Source organism: Ursus americanus, chromosome 9 (assembly GCF_024610735.1).
Source record: "Ursus americanus isolate L20-20 chromosome 9, mUrsAme1.1.p, whole genome shotgun sequence".
NCBI lineage: Eukaryota > Metazoa > Chordata > Mammalia > Carnivora > Ursidae > Ursus > Ursus americanus.
Genome location: NC_142135.1, coordinates 37081899 through 37102541, shown reverse-complemented (window position 1 = coordinate 37102541; position 20643 = coordinate 37081899). Strand labels below are relative to the sequence as shown.

The 20643-nt window shown below is 37.9% G+C and overlaps 1 protein-coding gene across 2 annotated transcripts in view; it reads right to left on the bottom strand.

Annotated features, from left to right (window-relative positions):
* Window positions 1-5792: 5792 nt before the first annotated feature.
* STK3 (serine/threonine kinase 3) overlaps window positions 5793-20643 on the bottom strand; it is a 269186-nt gene continuing 254335 nt past the window's right edge. For both annotated transcript variants that reach the window (XM_045805877.2, XM_045805878.2), the window contains one exon: window positions 5793-7181. In XM_045805877.2, the coding sequence (XP_045661833.2) occupies window positions 7023-7181 (159 nt within the window). In that variant the 3' untranslated portion in view covers window positions 5793-7022. The remainder of the gene's footprint in view (window positions 7182-20643) is intronic.

Here is a 20643-nt window from a genome sequence, read left to right as displayed (position 1 = left end):
AATTTCCAAAGTCCACATTCTAAGCATGTAAACTGATTTATGGTCATCAGCTGGTGTGCTTTAAAAAAACAAAACAAAACCAGACTTCTATATATTTCTAGAAAGGTCAACAGAAAATGAATTCATGAATTTGCCCACTGATTCATTAATAATGGAATGGTTCTACATTTTCAGATTTCTCAGTGCATCTTGTTTTTTAACATCAAAGACTTTAGTTCCAAGTGCTATTATGTCTTCTCATTTTAATATTTTTGCTAAGAATAGGAAAGAGAGCTGTCGTAGAGTAAATGAAGAGGCCGAATGCACAGCTGCGGGCCTGCCTCTGTCCCGCGCTCTCTATACACACTGAACGTTAGAAAGAAAATACTGGAAGCTGAGAGCTTTAGGATCAGGTGTTCTTTAACTGCCATTCAGCTAATTACAGTTCACCTTGAAAAGTCTATAAAAATGTAAAAGACAACTAGTTGCTTGGTTTACACAGGGACAGGCACTGAATATTCTTATAGAAAAATTTTAGAACGTGTTAGCTTTGAGTGCATTCTCATAACATGGAATAGACTTGCTTTTCTATTGAGGAAATGTAGGGTATGACACTTTGTAATTTTCAGTTACAATTGTCATTTTTTATTGTGTGAAATCTATTTCCCTTTGCTCTCTTCTATTTTTCTTTTTTGTTCATATCCTTCTCTTTTCTTTGTGAATATGAAGTGGATTATGAATAGAAGAATAAAAATGGAAAAATATGGAGAGGTAGTTAAGTTTCTTTGGCAAATCTGATCTGTTGGCGGACCCAGGGCTGGAAGGTATGGTGCTTGTCTGGTCATCCTGAATCAGTTTTTGTGTATATGTGACTTGAACAGGTTGCTGGGGGCAAGAGATATAGGGGCCACGGGCATTATGGTGTCCTCTAGCTTGTCTCCTTCCCAAAGAGGAAGGACAGGGGTTATCACAGTCTCCAGGAGTCTCATCTGCTAGATGTGGAAGATTCCAGCAGAGTTCTAGGTATAGGACTTCAACAACAAACCCCCTTGATGCCCAGTACCATATCTGACACCCATGAGAACACTAGGAGAAGATATAAAAAATACTTCTGGTGATGGGTAGTAAGGGAAGGCACGTATTGCATGGTGCACTGGGTGTTAGATGCAACTAATGAATCATCGAACTTTACATCAAAAACCAGGGATGTACTGTATGGTGACTAACATAATGTAATAAAAAAACATTAAAAAAAAATAAATAGGACAGGCCTATCCGAAAAAAAATTAAATAAAAAATAAAAAATACTTCTAAGTATGGTGCAAGGACCAAAACCTCCACAGATATTTTTTCTTCTTAAAAATCTTTTCAGTTTTTATAAATATAGGATCATGGAAATGGAAGTATGCAAATCATAGAATCCCATAAGGCTATTAACTGTCAGTGTGATTTTGAGCTTCCTGGGACCAAAGCATGTTGGGAAACCTTCATATTTTTAAGGACCAAGAATGCTAAAACTTTAGTGAAACAAAACTTTAAGGGCATAAATTTGAAATTTCCAGACGGATCTTCATAAATGTGGCCATAGATGATGGCCTTAACAATATCCTTAAAATAGAAAGGAAAGTCTTAAACAGAGGGTGTTGGAGGGGGAGTGGAGAATGTTTAGCTTATGACTTATTTTGTTTTAGGTAGAAAGGAAATACTTTTAAAAATCGAGTATGATTTTCCTCAGTGCAAATCACTACAGTAGGCCAGGCCCTTACAGGAACACACATCTGGGTTCTAGGAGACTCTAATGCACTTTAGAAGTTACCATAAATTTGCTCATCAATGAAAACAGAGCTCTTTTCTTCATTCTTGTAAAAACTATGTACTAAACTGGAAAGGATTACAAGTTTATTTTTTAAGCTCATGTCTATGTGCCATATGCCAAGAACTTTGTTAAATATTTAACGTGTACTAGAACATTTGATCTTCACAACTGCTGCATTATTACAGACGAAGAAACTGAAACACAGATCAGCTGCATGGTTACTCTTGCCCAAGGCAACAAAAGTGTAAAGGAAGAGCTGGGGTTTGAACCCAGGTAATTTAGTTTCTGAGGCCATGTACCCTCTACCATGCTGATTAGTGTTTCTCTAAAGTACTCATTAACCAAGACAGACTTTTGAAAGGGAAAGAACAGAACACATTTCAATTTACAAAACAAAAACAACAACAACAAAAAAACAGATTTTCAAGGCACAAGAACTCCAAATATACCCTAATAATGAAGGAAAAAAAATCTTTGTACATTTCATCTTGGAAACTTAATGCATTCTGCTTTTTTTCCCCCTACAGGTGAAAAGGATGCTATTTCAGAAAAATGTAGGTCCCATGAAATAGAGAAAAGGATCACATCAGCTAACAATGGTCCTCTTCTACGTTTTAAGTGAAGAGCTTCTAAGATCAGCAAGCAGGCTTAGCAACTCCGTCCAACATTCTAAAGCCAGACCTCCTGTGTTTATTAGGCAATGTGGTCTAGTGGAAAAAGCGAAGATTTTGGAGACAGACGCTGGCATTGACTAGCTTTGTGACCTCATTTAATCTCTCCTGTCCTTTCCTTTCTGAGAAAAAGACTGCATCTTGTTATGAAGGTTTGAGATAATGTATCAAAAGTGCATGGCTTAGTAGATGCCCCAGAACTGGTTGATACTAGTATTATTGTTGTTACCATGATTACCTGGATGTAAGGAGAGAGATTAGCCTTTATGGTTACTGATGACAATTTTTTTTTGTTTGAGTTAATAGTATTCAATGAAACTTTATTTACTACCAATTTCATCGAACATCCCAGAAAGCACTGTGGGGAAACAAGATGGATAAACACCAAGTCTCTGCTCCCGGGAACCTTACAATCCAATAATAAATCACATAACTATAATAGAGTTTGAAAGCAGTTTGGTTTGGTGAAAGAAAGGGCTCAAATAAGACAATAACGTAAGATGAGGTCATGTCAGTTGAGGCATGATGCAGGTCTTGAATGCCAGGAGGCAGAGTTCATTCCTAACTTGGTAGCAACGTTCTGCGGGCAGAAGAGCGACCCCAAAAAATCAGAATTTTAATTTAAAGAGCTTAATCAAGTGAAAAAAAATGGCAGCAGGGAGTCTGGCTTCTGATAAGATCCAGTGTGAGAAGAGCATGGCCTTGAAGTTGGTTTTCCAGGATTGGTGGAAGAATTGAGCTGGTCATTTACTTTCAGTCTTGGGGTCTTTTCATGACTCAGGAAGTGGTTGGCTGAGGTTCCAGTATTCTGTGTGCACATGGAACAGGGAGAAGCTGGCTGACTCCCTGGAGGATAGGCCACTGTTCAGTGGCACCAGACTACCCAACGCCCTTGAGTCGAGATCTCATCAGATTGCTCAAAAAGCAAAGAAGAGTGGTTCTCTTTAGCCCCCCAATTCTTGGGCTTTGGGACCATAAAAGGAGCTCATACTCCAAAATAGCACTTTGATGAAATACCTAATTAAAGGCCTATGCCTGATACTAATTTAGTAATGCAATGTAACTCCAATTATTTTTTTAAAAATGATGCTCTATTTAAAGTGTTCTATCATTAGTATTTTCAGGATTTATTTTAATCATTAATCTTTACAGGATAGGAAACCAAAATAGCATTCCTATTGAATGCTTATGTGTCAGTAATTTGAAGAGATTTCCTGTAACTAAGTTAAAAACATCTTATTAATGTATTATATAATTTCCGTTAGAGAAGTTACATATCCTTCAGTGAGTTGAGAGTGATTTTAAACCTTGGGGATGTGATTCAGTAAATAAGCAGAGGAAAGAAATACAAAAGCACATAAGTAATGTATGTATGTAAATGTATGTAAAGTAATGGTTGGGTTTATTTATTTTTATTTTTTAAAGATTTTATTTATTTGTCAGAGAGAGAGAGAGCATAAACAGGGGAAGCCACAGACAGAGGGACAGCAGACTCCCCGCCAAGCAAGGAGCCCGATGCGGGGCTCCATCCCAGGACCCTGGGATCATGACCCAAGCTGAAAGCAGACGCTTAATGACTGAGCCACCCAGGCGTCCCATAATATATGTTAGGTTGTTTAGCATGGTGTCCGACAAACAGTTAGTGTCCCAAATAATAAGACGTTATTATTTTGAAATCCATTTAAATAAAAACATTTTCTTCTCCAATTTATATTGGCCAAATTAGCTCACATTCTGAACATAAAACTAATCCTGCTAAAATAAGGTAAGTGTACTGTAAGTCTGTAGAAATGAGTCATCTAAATCAAAGAAAAAACTTTCTCATCTACAGAACAACATATACAATGATGCTGGCTTTTCAGCAAGACAAAATCCTCACTCATTAGCTACAATTACATTTACAATTCTGCATTTATGAAAGGACGGGGGTGTGCAGAAAGTACACTTACCTATTTTTGGAATGTTCTCAGAAGCCAAGGTTAGGATAATAAGAGGCTTCTTCTTAAACTCATTAAAATAACTAGAAAACTCTTTCCTCAGCATTATGACTAATCAAGGCTTACCTAGACTCGAAGCCTTCTTTCATGACTTTTGGCTCTTCAAAACTCACCATAAGTTCCTTCTCTTGATGGGTGGCGGGGCAGGGACTGAAAAGATTGGAAGAATTTTGAAACAGATTATCCTAAAATATTCTGGAGCTTCCTGAGGCTCTAAAATAAAAATGTGTTCACCGTTCTTAATTCTTTTAAATATACGTGTGTGTGTGTGTGTGTGTGTGTGTGTGTGTATAAAGAATAAAAATAACAAGAGGGTATAAAATCTATTTACATACAAATTACAATGTGATTGGAACATTCAATGTTTACTATTAAGAGGAGGATTCTTGCTGAGACTGAATTAGTAAGAGTGGTTAACAGGCCTCATTGAATTAATCTGCATAAATTTTCTAATTTAGCAAACTGGAGAGAAATCATCCTCATAGGTTTCTTGACATTTCATGTAGGTGGTTTTACTTGGATGATAGCAAGTCAGTCATTTGATTCCATCAAATCAGGCAAGGTATTAGACAGGTTACCGAAAAGAACACCACTTAAGAAAAGGGGAAAAAAAGGGTAGGGTGCTTGAGTCGACTGACTCAGTCTGCTGCCCCAAGCAGACCCCATAAAGATGTAGCGGAAGCATATATTGTTAATTCAGTCTTCACTGTTAATAACCTTTAGAAGCTTTACAAGACTCTCCGCTGCTTTAACACTTGTAATTCCCATCCAACTACACAACTTCCTCTTCGGAAGGACTCAGCCGAGCAGAGATAAATAGGACGCCAAGGCTCGGCCTGGGGTGCAGCTGCCATTTGAAAATGGAACTGAAGCTTTTCAGAGACACTCTACCTTCTGTGACTGTCCTTAGTGAACCCGCAGTGGTTCCCTTCTTTGGGCGCCTCAAGGTTGCATTTCCTCGCTCCCTTAAAATTCGCAGTGGCCATGTGACTGGTTCTGAATACTGGTTGTGGCCCCCCTGACCTGCATCACGGTGGGGTGGGTGGGAGCCTGTGTGAGACTGTCGGCGCTCCTTCCCTCACTGTGGCCACCAACCGTGTTGCAGGGGGCAGAGGTCCTGGGTGTGAGTGGCGGAAGCAGGGTGTCTTGCCGCCGTGCAATGGGCGCGGAGCACCAGTGAGAACTCACCCGAGTTATGCTGAGCCACCGAGCTTCGGGGTTGGTGTCGCTACACAACCCGGCCTGTCCTCGCTAATATACCTGCTGTGCCAGGAAAAGACAGAATCCAGGCAGTGAGTTTTTTTTTAAAAAACACATAGAGATGAGATGTGCTGGGTGGCACAGTAAAATTTATTGTCTTTATGATTTACACATAGTAATTAAACACACAAAAGAACAAACACTGTCAAGATGGCCATAAGCAGCTTAGGAACTGACTGGTCCCAGTTCAATCACGCAAACATTCATTCAGCTTAGAAATGAGCTGCTTTTTAATAGTCTTAATCTTTTTTTTTTTTTTCAGTCCCCAAGGCTTACACAGTTCAGTACAAATGTTTTTGCTATTTTGTTATCGTCAGGCACATGATGTTTACCAAGTCCCAGGAAATAAATGAAATCAACAAAAAAGTCCTGTGATGATTGAGCACAGTTTCACAGAAATAAATTTGATGAGCTTACTACAGTTTGATACAGTTCAGCTATCAGACCTATACACGAAACATGAAACAATATCAACAAATTACACTTGTCTTAAGGATTTATTTCTTTTAAAATATTTACCGCACTTTTTTTTTTGTGCAAAGCTTCCATTGATTTCTTTGGTTTTAAACATTATAGCTCCATGTGACCTAAATATATATAGTTCTATTTGTACCAAACATCAAGAATAAAAATATTAAAATTTCAGAAGGTAAAAATGGAATTATTGCTTCAGTATAAAAAAACCGTCTGGCCCATTCAGGTGCTATTGCTATTGTGGCTTTGCTTCTGTTGGAAAACTATCCTGGAAATCAAGGAGTGTACCCCGTAGCTCCCTGCTGAAAGTATAATTTGGTTGTACATTACCATCTATTAATATGCCCCTCCCTTCACCAAAGCTATCCTGATCTTGTCCTTAAAAACAAAACAAAGTGAAAAAGCATAAATAAATAAGCTTACCTGGGGATACAATAAATAAGCTACTAGAAATAAGAATAAAGAATATTGTAACATAAAGCCCTTCAGTGCTGTACAATTAGACAACAGCTTCAGATTTTCAAGGTCTCTAAACACAGCGTTTGTTGTGTAACACACTGAGCGCTGGTACCCAGCTGACAGATCTAGAGAAGACTACATTTCTGTCGTTTTCATTCTTTAAAAATGAAAACACAGTGGCCACAGTTGTAAATTCCGCTTTTTGGGAATTGACTAGGTATGTACCATCATCAGCTCTGGACTGTTGCCTACTTGTAGAGCACAAATCTTAGGGATTAAAAAAAAAATCTAATAATATTCCTTCAATTCTTAGTGGTTTCTTGGTCTCCAGAATAGTTAAAGAAACAAACAGAGAAGAAATGAGACTCAAAAGTTTTGCTGCCTTCTTTTCTTCGCATCCATTGCATCCAGAATGGGTTGTCTCTTCGCAGTGTATCTTTGACGAAGCTCTTCTATTTCTCGTTCCATCATGGGGTCCAGCGCTTTTAACCGCATCTGTAGTTCTTCTAAACTTAGATTTTTTAACTAGAAACAGGAAAAAAATGAAGATATTAAATATTAAAATTATCTACAATAGGTTAAAATCTAATCGGCTTTAGTATGACTATTTCAGCAAACTCTTTACATCGTCTTTGAAATATGGTTCAACAATTAAAACAGGAATTCCTCCCCTGAAGAACCAAGAAGCCACACCTTATAAGAACCTTAAGTCATCTTGCAACAAAAGCAATAAAAAACTCTGCTTTTAGGAAAGAGCAAATGAGAAAAATAAGCTGATGAAAAGTATTTGTTTTTTTAAAGAAAGACAGAAAGACAAATCCACCGTTGCCAACACACAGACTTCAGGATATGTTCCGGATACATTCACTCTAATCTCTCTCATTCTTGCCAGCTCTGGAGCACGACCATAACTGTGAACACTGCAGAGGTCACCCAAGAATGTGACAAGACTGAACACAGGTTGAATTAACCATTCTATCCTGCATTTTACCAAATGCTTACATTTTAAGTATTTGAGTTAATCAGAACATTAAATTATCTAGAACACTTTTGTCCCAAACATTTTGATACATTAAGGTTTTAGATTTATGATTCAAAATATCCCAAGCCTGATGTAAACAGTGCTCTGTAAATTTGGACATGGGCTTGGCCAATCTGAAGACAAACTGCCTATCAGATTTTTACCATATACATTATAGTTTGGCAATAATGATAAGATTTGACTGAACAATATAGGTTGACCATAATGATTAAGTTTGATTATGCTGCCTCCTGGAGACAACACTAGCAGAGCCTTTACCGGTTTTGTGTGAGAGAAGCCCCATATACCTGGGGGATGAGATCCATTCCACATCATGGGATCGGGGGCCTCCTGAGCCTTACTGTCATTATTTACATTCACAACAGCAAGATATGGATGATCTCCTGAGAAACATAATGTTGGATACCCTGAAATACAGGACCTAATACTTGGGCTTTTATCTTATTAACATTTAAAAAAAAATCTAAAACTTGGTCTTCTTCAGAAACTATTAAAGCAATGGTGGCAGGTGGGTGCTTTAGAAAAATCTGTTAAACCACAGGGATTTACAGAATGCTATTACATTCTCAGCATCTTGGTAGGTACTGTAAGAAGAGCAAAGAAGCGCTAACCTATTTCCTTGCCCTAAGAAGCTCACAAAGCAGCAAGAAGGGAAAGATCGGGAACTAGAAACATTGAGGGACTGACACAAGCCCCTACTGCCTGCAGTACGGATTACAGTGAGAAGTTCTCAAGTCCACAAATAACCTTCTCATGTGCAAACTTCTGCGTGTTCACGTGTGCACTTTCCTGGGGAGAGCATCCATTTTTTTTTTTTTTTGGTGTTTTTTAAAAAACAGATTCCCAACAAAAAAAAAGAAAGGCCTCACTATAAATTCAATGGAGAGCAGATGCTCTTTAGGGAACAGGGACCATGTTGGTCTGTGCAGAGAGGGGTGTCTCAGAGCCTCTCTGAGGAGGGCTGAGGAGGAAGCCCCACCATTCTGAGGAAGAACTAAGGTCATTGCAGAACCAGGCGCAGGTGGGGTCCCAAGCCAGGTGAAGCAGGGTTTGGACTTCAGGGAGTCACGATCTGCTCCAGAGCCAGAAAATTCTATGAGAGTAATTCAGACTTGGTTTTAAGATGATAAAACTTGCAGCTTATTTTTTGTTTTAATAAGAGAACTGTCTTCGGTTATTTTATGATCCAAATCAGAAAATGCTCCCATTACTTTATAGTCAACATGTCAATTTTAACCAAAAATAGTATTTTTCAGCTTGATTCTCCATTTTACTCACCTTACCTGGCCCTAAGTTACTCTTGGTTCTAAAAATCAAATTCATTCTCAACTGAAAAAGATTTGTCACCACTGAGGATACTGAAAAGAATGAGTCACAGACTCTGAAGGAAATTCAAAAGAGGATTTCCAAAAATACAGGCATGACAGTGTTACGGGAAAGAGTATGTGGGCTCCCAGGATGAGGACTCTGAAGGTGAACACCACTTGCCTGGGTGTACGGAAAGTTCTGGTGTAGATGTAATATGCCCTATCATAAACAGAAGCTAGCTTAGTATAGCACACCATTAGATGCATTTTATACATATACAATGTATTGTATTATATTATATTCTTTCTTCATTAATTTTTAATCCAAGTATTAATCATGCATCTGTTATATGGTCAAATACATTCAAGTCACTGGGGGGATAAAGAATAAGCCAACAGGGGCCTCAGAACTTTCTGAACTGTATGAACAGGTGATGGTGAGATGAAGGGCCAAGACAGACCACACACAGCTATGCTTCCCCAAGAAAGACATCTGGGTGCTGTCTACATAAGATTCGATTGCCCTTTGTCTCTTTTTCGGCCCACGCTAACCTTCCCATCTCTGAATTTCTAGATAACATTTATAATTTAAACAACACAATTTAGTATTTGATTGATTCTAGAGTCATTTATTATTTCATAACTGATTTTTATGCATGAGTTTCATGTCTCCTTGCCATTCTAAAAATTATTTAAACTTTAGAGACTGTACACACACTTAGAAACTATTAAACAGTATATACTGCTAAATATCATGGCATGAAGGTGGGTAAACAGAAATGCAGAAAAAGATGACTCAAAGGAATGGGTTACTTACTGTAAGATTAGGAGAAATAACATCCGACAAAGCAAACACTTTTTGCATTAAGATATTCCTGTAAGTATCTTATGCTACCTTTCTGGGGCAAGTTACCAACAGTTTATAAATATTACACTACAGTAATGGACTGAGTTCAGAGAAAGAAGCTACTTAGAAGACAGGTTTCCCTCCTCGAATAGACTTTCATATTCTCAATCTGTAAAATTTGTGACAATCAAGTTTGTGATGTTGGAGAACCATTATCCGGCATTGTTAGGGAATTAGCTGTTCCACATAAGTAAATTCGTGAAGTATCAAAGCCTTAGTTTTTTAAGTGCTAAAAACTTTGTTTCAACCATTTTGAAGAGAAACTCTTTATAAAGTACTTTCCAGAATATGCTGCCTTCTAAAGCAGAGGACCCAGGACCTAAAGCAACCTTCCTTTGATGACGAATCACCATTATTAATTTCTATTACTAATTTGTGCCATGTGTTAATTTGCTCTCTCCTTTTTGGCTTTTTATCTTCATTTGAGGGAAAGCTGTCAGATCCTTTTCAGGGCCCTCATTAGACATCTATCATTCTCCCTTTACTTCAAGCTTGTTTGCCTGTTGGGAACCAGAAAAGCAATTAATCCTATAAGGCATTACACTAAATAAGAATAAATGTATTAATGAAAGCCTGAGACTGTTTCAGGAAGACAGAATATGGTTTTAGTGCTGAAGCTTATAACTACTGTTATAAGTTTCTAGTGTTTTGCTTTTTTTTTAAAAAATCTGATTTCAGATTTGTGGCTCTATAAGTTCAAGGTTACAGGAAATCGGACACCTACATAAGAATATATACAGATATGTTTTCAGGTGGGCTGTCAGAGAACTCCAGAGTACTCGTTTATTAAAATATTGATATTTTCTACGGACCAAGCACCGTGGGTAAAGAGATGAATAAAACACTCTACCGCCCTCGAGGAATTTGCAATCTAGCTGGTGAGAAGTCCATACACAGCTAATTCACCGACGGATGGGGACTCTGAGAAGATGGGTAATAGGACAGGGGAGAATGGAAGCAGCACGAGTGGAAAGGTGTAAGGTGCATAAATGCTTGGCATCCTTGGAGACCGCAGCTGGCCGCTGGGATATGCAGTGGACCCTGGAGGGGACGGGGGTCAGGAAATGAGACAGCAAGGTGAGCGGAGGTCAGATTGCTAAGGGCCTTAAACACGTTACTACAAACTTTCTGTAGCCAAGAAAGAAATGCTGGATAATTTTGAACATAATAGGTGACATGATCATATATGAGATAGAAAAACATATCCAATAGCAGGTACAAAAAGTAGATTAGCACGGGGGAAAATGGAGACAGGAAGGCCTATGAGCAGGTTACTGCAAGAGTCTAGACAGAGGATGAGGCTTGGACCAGGAAAAAGGAAGTGGAGATTGAGGAGAGGGATCTGAGAGACTTGGAAGTAGAACTGATAGGGCTTTCTCTGTTGGTTGACTGATTAGGAAAGATCAGGAAGAAGGGCGGGCTACAGTGATTCTGGCTTCAAGCTGTGGTGATGAGGTAGACATTGTTATCTTTAATTAGGCAGGGGAGTAAATCAAATTGAGTTTTAGTCTTTGTTGAGATCGAGAGATGAACAAAGCATCAAGGTGCAGATAACAGATATGGATTATAATTTGGTTTTGAAGCACAGGAAAGAGAATAAAGCTACAGATTTGAGGAATCATCAGCATTTAGGCTGTAACAGAAGCCCTTGATGAGGGTCAAAGATTATCCAGGACAAGAAGGTTTTCTCCTTCATCTTATGATCTGACTATGGTATCCAACAGAGAATAATCCCCAAATGTTAGCATTTGTGATCAGAGGCGCTTCTCGTTTTGTTAACAAAAGAGAAATACCAGTAGATTTCTAAATAACTAGATCATGGTGTCATCTAGACAAAAAAAATGTGAGATTAACTGGTAGAACTTTTCACTTTTTATAGTGGGTATGATTTATAGACATGAACTTCTGGCTGGGTTTTGACTTACGATTAAGCCCTAATAACATATACTTAGCACTCTGTATTTCTGTAGCTATCGAGCCTCCCACAGGCATGAAAATGATCTGGGGAGGAAAAAACGGCAAAAGCAGCTTTTCCAATCTCTTAGAGAGCAGTAGTGCTCAATGGCTTAGTAGTAAATAGGGTCGCAAATGAGATAACATTTTATGGACACTCATAATGATAAAAATGGCCCTATAATATTAAACAATGCCACTATCACCCTTATAAAATACTAATCCAAATTAAAACAATTTGGGGGGCTAATGAGGATAGTATTAGAAAGAAAAGTTGAGCTTCCTCAATTATTATCAATATTATTGTGACAAAAGTGTTATTCACTAAAATTAGGTTTTTTGACATTTTCACAAAGGTGAAGGGAAATCATTTCAGAATTGTTATGTTTACGAATCAACACAGCTTGTGGTAGCTTAAATTTATATGTTTTTTTAAATATTGGGAAGAAATGTTACTTATGAACCATCCTTCTGCAATACAAGGAACACCAAGTAGCTGGAGTACCACAGCCATCTGCCGGACGACTAAGTCCAAAGTAAATGCAGAGTAAACCGGAGTTGCAGTACCGAGTCTTGGGCTACATTTGTCTGTGTAGAGCTCTGTAGGTGAAGTCAGTAAAGAGAATTTCAGGACACGCCTACATTGTGGTTTTTACTGTATGTGAACAAATGTGCAAAAATGAATAATACATCCAGAAATGGCTTTTAGATGTTCTAGGCTAATTCGATTTAATAAAATTTGATACTGGATTTCATGATAACACAGAACTTGCGCAACTAACAATGATTCTTAAACTTTCAGGTCTTAACATTCTGAAAGAATACTGTCAAGTTTGACAATCATTACAAACGTCAAGGATATATAACTTGATTAAGTGACTAAATGAGCTGATGTGCAGTAAGGGAAGGGTTTGAAAGCAAAGACAGAACTTCTTCAAATACAGTCACAGAAATGGAGATGAGCTTCAGAACAACATTGTTTTGTCACCCGAGGCAATGTTTTTCTATTCACAAAAAGTTTTGCTTTTCTTGGGACATTTGAAATGATAAATACCAGGGGGCAAGACATCTTAAGGGCACAGAATAAAATCCATTTCCATAAAAAGAGTTTAAACTGAGGTCAGGTAAATTGAATCATATGGGACTCAGAGAAACACACTGGAATTTGGGATTATTAAACATCACTGCATTTGAGCAAAGCACTGTTTAACAGGAGCATAAACTATAAGGTTGGGTTATGAATTAAACCTCACAGAATCTGACAGCAAAAGCAACCCTCAGAGAAGATCTACTCTAGTTTCCTTGTTCTGGGTGAGAAGATGGGAGCCAGGTTGCTCAAAATTATACTCCTGGTTGATGGCAGAGATACCACCTGACCTCGACTGAGATCGACGCATTTTTTTCATTATACCAAGTTGGATATTTTTGGTCTAGCACTGCCGGAGTGTGAATGGGGAGGGTGTGCTGCTAAGAAGTTTCTAGGGTCTTCAACCTGAGCTGTAAGGAAAAATGGTTTTTAAGTGTTCAGCTATGAAGGCCACAGTAAAGAGAAAACCCTGCAGATGACATTTTTATAGAGTAGTTTTTTAGAATGAAATACACTGCAGAAATTTAGCCAGAGGTGGAATTACCATCTTCTTTAAGTTGCAGGACAGTTGGTAGATTAGGATTTCCCAGCTCTTATAGAAAGTTTGTTTAAAACAATTGAAAGGCTTTAAATAAAAACCCCAACTTTTAAACAAAAATTATTAGATAAATGAGTAGATGGATGAATTGTTTATAAGTTAAATGAAAAAACCAAAACGAGTTTTCAGTAGAAGTCAACACTTGTTTGAAAGTTGGTATAGTTTGGTACCTAAGTGACAGTTTGAATGTGCAGCCCATTTTGTTAATAATTGTCCAGGATCATCACATTTCATCTAGGAGTAAGAAGATTACAGGCAATATTCAAAAAAATTATATTTCTCAGTATTTCTTTAAAAAAAAAGAAAAATCCAAATAAAAGATAACGCAAATTAATAACTCACTTACTAGCTCTTGCATAAAACAGCAGCACAAGCAACTCAGTGATAAGAGAAGATGGAAAATAAGATTAAATCTTATAAACTGATAATTTTGACAGGTCATATTTTTAGTCCTTAGAATTATTTCTGAACTCTGTGAGAAGTATTGAAAAGCTGCTAGTTACTGATCAGTTGTCACTAACATTAGAACTCTCGGGAAGTTTATATATCCAATCTACTATAAAAACCTAAACTATCACATTCAAGTGATAAGAGCGAATTACTTTCCAAAATAACATCGCCTTAAGAGCTCTCCGAGGAAAACACTTAGATTTTTATATTACTTTGTCAAAAATAGTCCTAACTACATGAGAGTTTTTTAAAAGTCTTACTCTCAAAAAGTAGCAGAAAAAAGATTACGAACTTTTTGAATGCAAAAATGTGATAACATTCAAGACTTAATGGGTCCACTAGTTGCTGGTATAATCAGTCTGTCAAAATAAACAAGACACCATCACAATGAAGCAAATGGTCTTATATGTTAATGTTAACACATTTAGTCAAACAGTCAATCAAGAAAATCCTGTACAAGGTTTGCTGTGTTTACTGGGAAAACAAACTCTTCCTAGCAACGGTTTAAATAAATCTCACAGATGCTACAGACCTTATTAGTGGCTTGTGATTTAAAAAATATGGATTGTTAATACTGTATCCTGACTCATCTATTTTCCCATCTGCTAGCAATTCTAACAATATGAACTATCAACAGAATGGCTAACAACAATAATTTTCTATGGCAATTTTGATGCTGAATTGCCTATAGCATTTTGTAAGATTTACCAGTGCATGCCTCAGACTGTTTTGAGTTGTTTGTGGCCTGGAGCAACATACTCCTTTCCCCCCTAATATTTCATTTTAGCTCACATTTTTACTGTGTTGAACAGAATCTGGTTTGGTTTTACAAAACACTGTTCATGGAGGCTGCCACACTCATTTTGCTAACAATGAGAGTGGGACATGCACCAAAGAAAGAACTAGCAAAAAATCCAGTCAAGTCCACTGATTCGTTTAGATATATATAAACAGGTAAGCGGCCTTCTGCCATAAGACTGAACAACAGGGATAGCAGGTAGGACACTTAAAGTTAAAAACAGTTAAAATATCAATAAATTAAGGCATTTCCTGATTTAATTGCTGGGCTGAGAAGAATACAAATAAAAGAGCTCTCAAGTCAATCCAAACTAGTATGAAGTCTGTTAAAAAAAACCATACATACAGATTTCAAATACACATTTACAAAAATAATGAAGATTGCGATAATTTCAGACACTTGACACACTATAGAATAAAAATGGAATTCTTCACTGTAAATCCCTTGGAAAACATGCCCTTAAAAGCTGCATTAACATTAATCTATTGGCAGAGCCTTCTTCCTAAAATAGACGCTATTTACCTACCTGGATGGAGGATTACATTCAACATTGTTTGAGTTGAGTGGCCCCTGACTTCTACTGATTGACTAAATGACTATAAATATTCTGGGACTTGAATGAGAAACTGCCATGAAGCATCTGTTTAACCTCAGAGCATTTAGAGTAAATTTAAGACATTTCGATTTTATTTGCATTCCCAACCAAAGAAAAGAGAGAAAACCATTTCTTGTGGATATCAGCAGAGGAGAAGGGAAAAGTGCCAACTACTGATCATTTACAATGTGTTAGACAGTGTCCTAGGTCCTAGGCATTAGGTCATTTATTCCTAGCAATTACCTTATGGGGTAGATACCACCAACCCTATTTTATAGGTCAGGACACCCAGAGAGACCAAGTGATCGACCCTAGGTCACACAGCTAGAGGTGTTCATGCAGGCCCTCACAGACCACATCGAACCCACTAATATAAATTGGGACTGAAGCCTACCAAGAGCTGTTTCTTAGGTCTCCCAAGAACTACAAGCACTTCAATACCCAGATACCACACAAAACAGTTCCTAACAGATTGTTCATAGATTAAAAATAGGGAAACACTGCTTTTAAAAAGACCACCTTTCCTCCCAGGGGAGTATTTTATTTATAAGTTATCAATGTATTTTAGCTATAACTGCCCTTATGAAATAAGGGCCTATATGTTTAAGCATTTAATTTAATCAGCTCTCTAGCAAAATAAACACATTTCTACATAGTGATTTGGGACAGATGCTATAATTTTATCAAGAAGAGATATGCTGTGACAAAACCAACAAGACAAGTCCCCTTGCCAGAGAAACAAGACTTGGCTTGTGCCCATTCAGACTGTCCCATAGTTGCCCTGGTGTTGTGTTGAGCTTGGATCTAGCAATGAGCTATGAGCTGATGAGTATTGGAGAAGTCTGAGCCACCCATATGGAAAAAGGAATGATGAAATTCTAGTTGCATTCCTCAACAGCAGTTGAACACCCCTTCCTTTTATGCTTTTCAGTTTCTAGTAGTAGTTCTGCCTGCTAAAAATATCAGGAAAAAGTTAATTCATGCATAGCTCTGCTATATTGTAAGCAGCTCGAAAATTCTAGGCCCAACACAACAAAATCTGAGTAACTCAAAAACCAAACTCCTAATTAAATCTTTCTAGATCTATTAAGGGGAAGATGAGCTTTCTTTCAGTGATTCTGATAAATACCTGGAATATTTTAAAACATTGATAAAAGCTATAAATGAGATTAACGAATTAAGTGATTGACTTTGCTTATATACTTTGTTTCCTTAAAAATTAACTACATGACTAGTTACGGAAGATAATAAACATTTAAAAAACAGTTCTTAAACTATTTTTGTAACTAGCTTATTGCGCAGTCAAATCTTTTGTAACTATTATATAAACTTAAAAGAGTTTCGTTTTTCTCCAATCATACTCTTTCAGCTGTGCTATGCCAAATTTCCCTGACACATCCCTTAAGGAATCTTGGGCAGATCTCACTGATTTCTGGTCACTTTTAGTTAAAAGTCCAGACGAATTACGAACTTTGTCCCTTCCCTCAGTATGAGCTTGCACAGAGAAACCAAGAGGGTTGCAGTAGGAAGAGATGCTGTCCACATCTAGAACCTTCTCCCCATCTCTTTTTAAGGTCTAGCTCCTCTGGTGCTGGGAGCTGGGAAGGAAACCGGGATCCTGTGATGGACACGGTTACTTGTCAGTGGAAGGAGGTTTCGGTCCTGCTCTGGTTTGGTGGATTACTGGTGGTTTGTTCAGAAGGGGTGTGTGTGGATTTCCTGATGTGGTGGTTGGTATTACTCTGGTGCTCACATCTCTTAGAAGGGGGCAGCTCTCTGGATGGGGTATTGTCTCCTCTGGCCTGGAAGCCCCCTGGCAGTATTATGATGTCTGACCTCTGTTTTTAGAGTCACGGAGACCACAGAGGTTGTTCTCTGGACTCTCCAGGGGCCCCTGGGATGCAAGGGGGTGAGGTCCCCTCGTCTCTTCTTTTCTAGCACACTCCACCATAGCCCTCAGTTATCCTGCAGGCCTTGGCTCTACCTGCTGAAGTTCCTACCTACACAACTCTTTGGGAGAGAAACAGACATCGTCTCTCTCCCTTTTTTTTTTCCAGACATCTTTTCTTTCTGTCTATGTTAATATACCCCCCAGACTCCCGAGAACTTGCTCACAAGCTCTGCTCTAGTGGCATGCCAGTGGGTCTGCAGGTTCAACCAGCTTAGCAAGCAGCTGGCTGGGATAGCAGATGCCAGCCTCCCTTGCCTGCAGGCACCACCAATTTCTGCGACTGGCTTTCTGGAAGACATGCCCCCATACCTAACTTTAATCTAAGCAAGAAGAGAGCTACTTTCTCATTCCACTAGACCACCAGATTATGAATTCCATAAGGACAGGAACTTCTGCAAGAGCTACATCCCCAGTGCCTAGAATACTACTTGCAACAGGTACCTGATAAATATTCACTAAGTGAATGAAAGATGGTGGGACTCTTAGTAAACTCTGGAGAAAGGTGTCTGGTTTCAATTGTTGGTGGCTCTCCTCAGAATATATGGTACTGCAGTCTTCAGCTAGGGGCTCCAGTGCTAATGTGTGGCAACAGGAAACGTCCCTTTCAACATTGTGGCACATAGCTTTTAACTCTTAAAAAAAAATTGTGTGTGTGTGTGTGTGTGTGGTATCAAGTAGGAGCATTTACAACTTAAGTAAAGAAAAAAGAGTATCAGGGAAAATCAAGCTGTTATCCAGCATATTTCATTCATTCACTACAGGACAGTTTCATGCTCCATTTCATGTTTATTCTGCAAGTCTGATCATAGATTTTGACTCGTTTTCTAGAAAAATGGCTTCTGTCAAAAAAAATTCTTCAAAATGATAGTAAACACCACAGTATACTCTTTTGGCAAATGTGCATTGAATGAAGTGCTCTGGGAGGACAGATTTCTTACTAATATCACCAAGTGCAACCATTTATACAATTTTCTACTGCAGCAATATCACAATGCTTATTCCGACAATTTAAATTATGACCATCTTCATATCATAAAAATGCAAAATTTACTTTGCCAGATCTATAAAAAGAGTTCTAAAATGAAACAGAGCTCAGCTGAAAACCAGAAATCATGAAACTCAGATTGCAATGATTTTTTAAATAGTGAAGCGACACCTACAAATAAGCAGGATTCCTAATACTTCAGTTTTGTGGCGTCTCCACCTGTAGTTCTTTTAAATACCACAGAACAGGAATCATGGTTGGACAGCTGTTTACAAAACAGTATGAACTCAAAATATGGCCAAATGTTTTCTAAAGACTTAGCAAAAATAAAATTTTTTTAAAGATTTTATTTATTTATTTATTTGAGAGAGAGAGGGAGAGAGGGAGAGAACACAAGAGTGGGGATGAGGGGCAAGGGAGAAACAGACTTGGGAGTCTCAGGACTCTGGGATCATGACCTGAGCCGAAGGCAGACGCTTACCCAACTGAGATACCCAGGTGCCCAGCAAAAATAAATTTTGATCAAAGTTATTTATCCTTACTTGCCACATGAGCCTTAGGAAGTAAAATTCACCAAAAAGGTAACATTTTAACATAATTATTAATTTTAGATAGGCATGATTTGTGGCTGAAACAGTGTTTTAAATTTCCCAGATATTAACAGACAAATCTACAAATTCAATTAAAACCCATGAAGATTTTCAGGGATTTAAAAAATTAAAGGGTTAGCATGTGGGTGGCTTAGTCAGTTAAGCATCTGATTCTTGATTTCCGCTCAGGTCATGGTCTCAGGGTCATGAGACTGAACCCTGCACCGGGTTCTGTGCTGAGTGTGGCGCCTGCTTCAGATTCTCTCTCCCTCTGCCCCTCTCCCCCTCCCTCTTTCTCTAAAAAATAAAAGAAAAAAAAAGAAAAAGCATAGGAGGGTTCCTATGAAATGTTAAAAGAAAAATCCTGCCTATTTTAATAACAGTCTTATGCAAACTTAAAAGCAAAACCACTAACTGAATAAAACTGAAGTTGACAGCTTCTCCCCTTGTCCTTTAATAATTGTTTTAAAATATGTTCATAAATGTTATTAATCTAAAAGAAAATAGAAAATGAGACGAAGTGAACATAGAACTGGCAAATTATTAACTTCAATATGTCTTATGAGGGAGGCATCAACTTTCAAATGTAAATGTTTCAAACTTTCAACTCCCTGGTTTAGGGAGAGGACAATAGTGTTTATGGGGTATGTCATCATCTTAGACTGACACCAATATGCATAAATTACTGAAAATTAAGATTAAAAAGTAATTACAAAGTAATATGCCAGTGTCATTTGCAAACAAAATAGCTTAAGAGTAAAAATTTATTGCAAACTAATATTTTTACACTACAGTAAAATGAATTTTCCATGAAACTTTTTTTTTTTGGTCTGAGAAAGGCACAAAATTAGATTTTTAAAAATTGTTTTTGGTATCAACTAATTTAATAGAGAACATGGCATAAAACTTACATTTGTAACAACCACCTTGTAAAATGAGTGTATTCCCAAATGTTTCCAGAACCTTCCAGCACTGAGTTGGAACAAGCTATCACCTCTTTCAGAGGCAACAAGACTTTTGGCGAGATCTTTCCTTGAGCCAAACACCTGCTTTCTGAGTGCGCTCACCACTAATGCGCACATGAAAGCAGAGGCAGAGAACTGCTATTGAGGGACTTCACAAAGACTGGCTGATCTCGCTTTGCATCTCCTGGGCAGCCAGGAGATTGTGGTCACTAGTGGAAACTTGGGGATCAGAATGTGAGCTCTGGCTTAAATAATATACATTTACATGAGGTAGTTTTGCTAGTAAATCTTAACATTTTATTTTTCAGGATGAAATTTCAGCTCAGCCTTAAAAAGTCCAATTTTAATAAGGATAAAAGGAAAAATGCAACTTTAATTACTGATCAAATGAAAGACATACTGTTGGTTTATGTCCTGTGGAAAAGTAACAGAAAAGTATATGGCTGTTAAATCCAACGTGCTCTTGAGGAGCTTTCCATAAGATGTTTTTAGCAAGTGACTGGCATATGCTATTATTCAAAAAGAACCTAATCCACTGGATAATTATTCTGAAATTATTATTTTTTAAAGATTTTGTTTATTTATGAGAGAAAGAGAGAGAACATGAGCAGGGGGAGGACAGAGGGAGGGGGAGAAGCAGACTCTCCGCTGAGCAGGGAACCCAATGCAGAACTCGATCCCAGGACCCAGAGATCACCACCTGAGCTGAAGTCAGACGCTTAACTGACTGAGCCACCCAGGCGCCCCTGAAATTATTG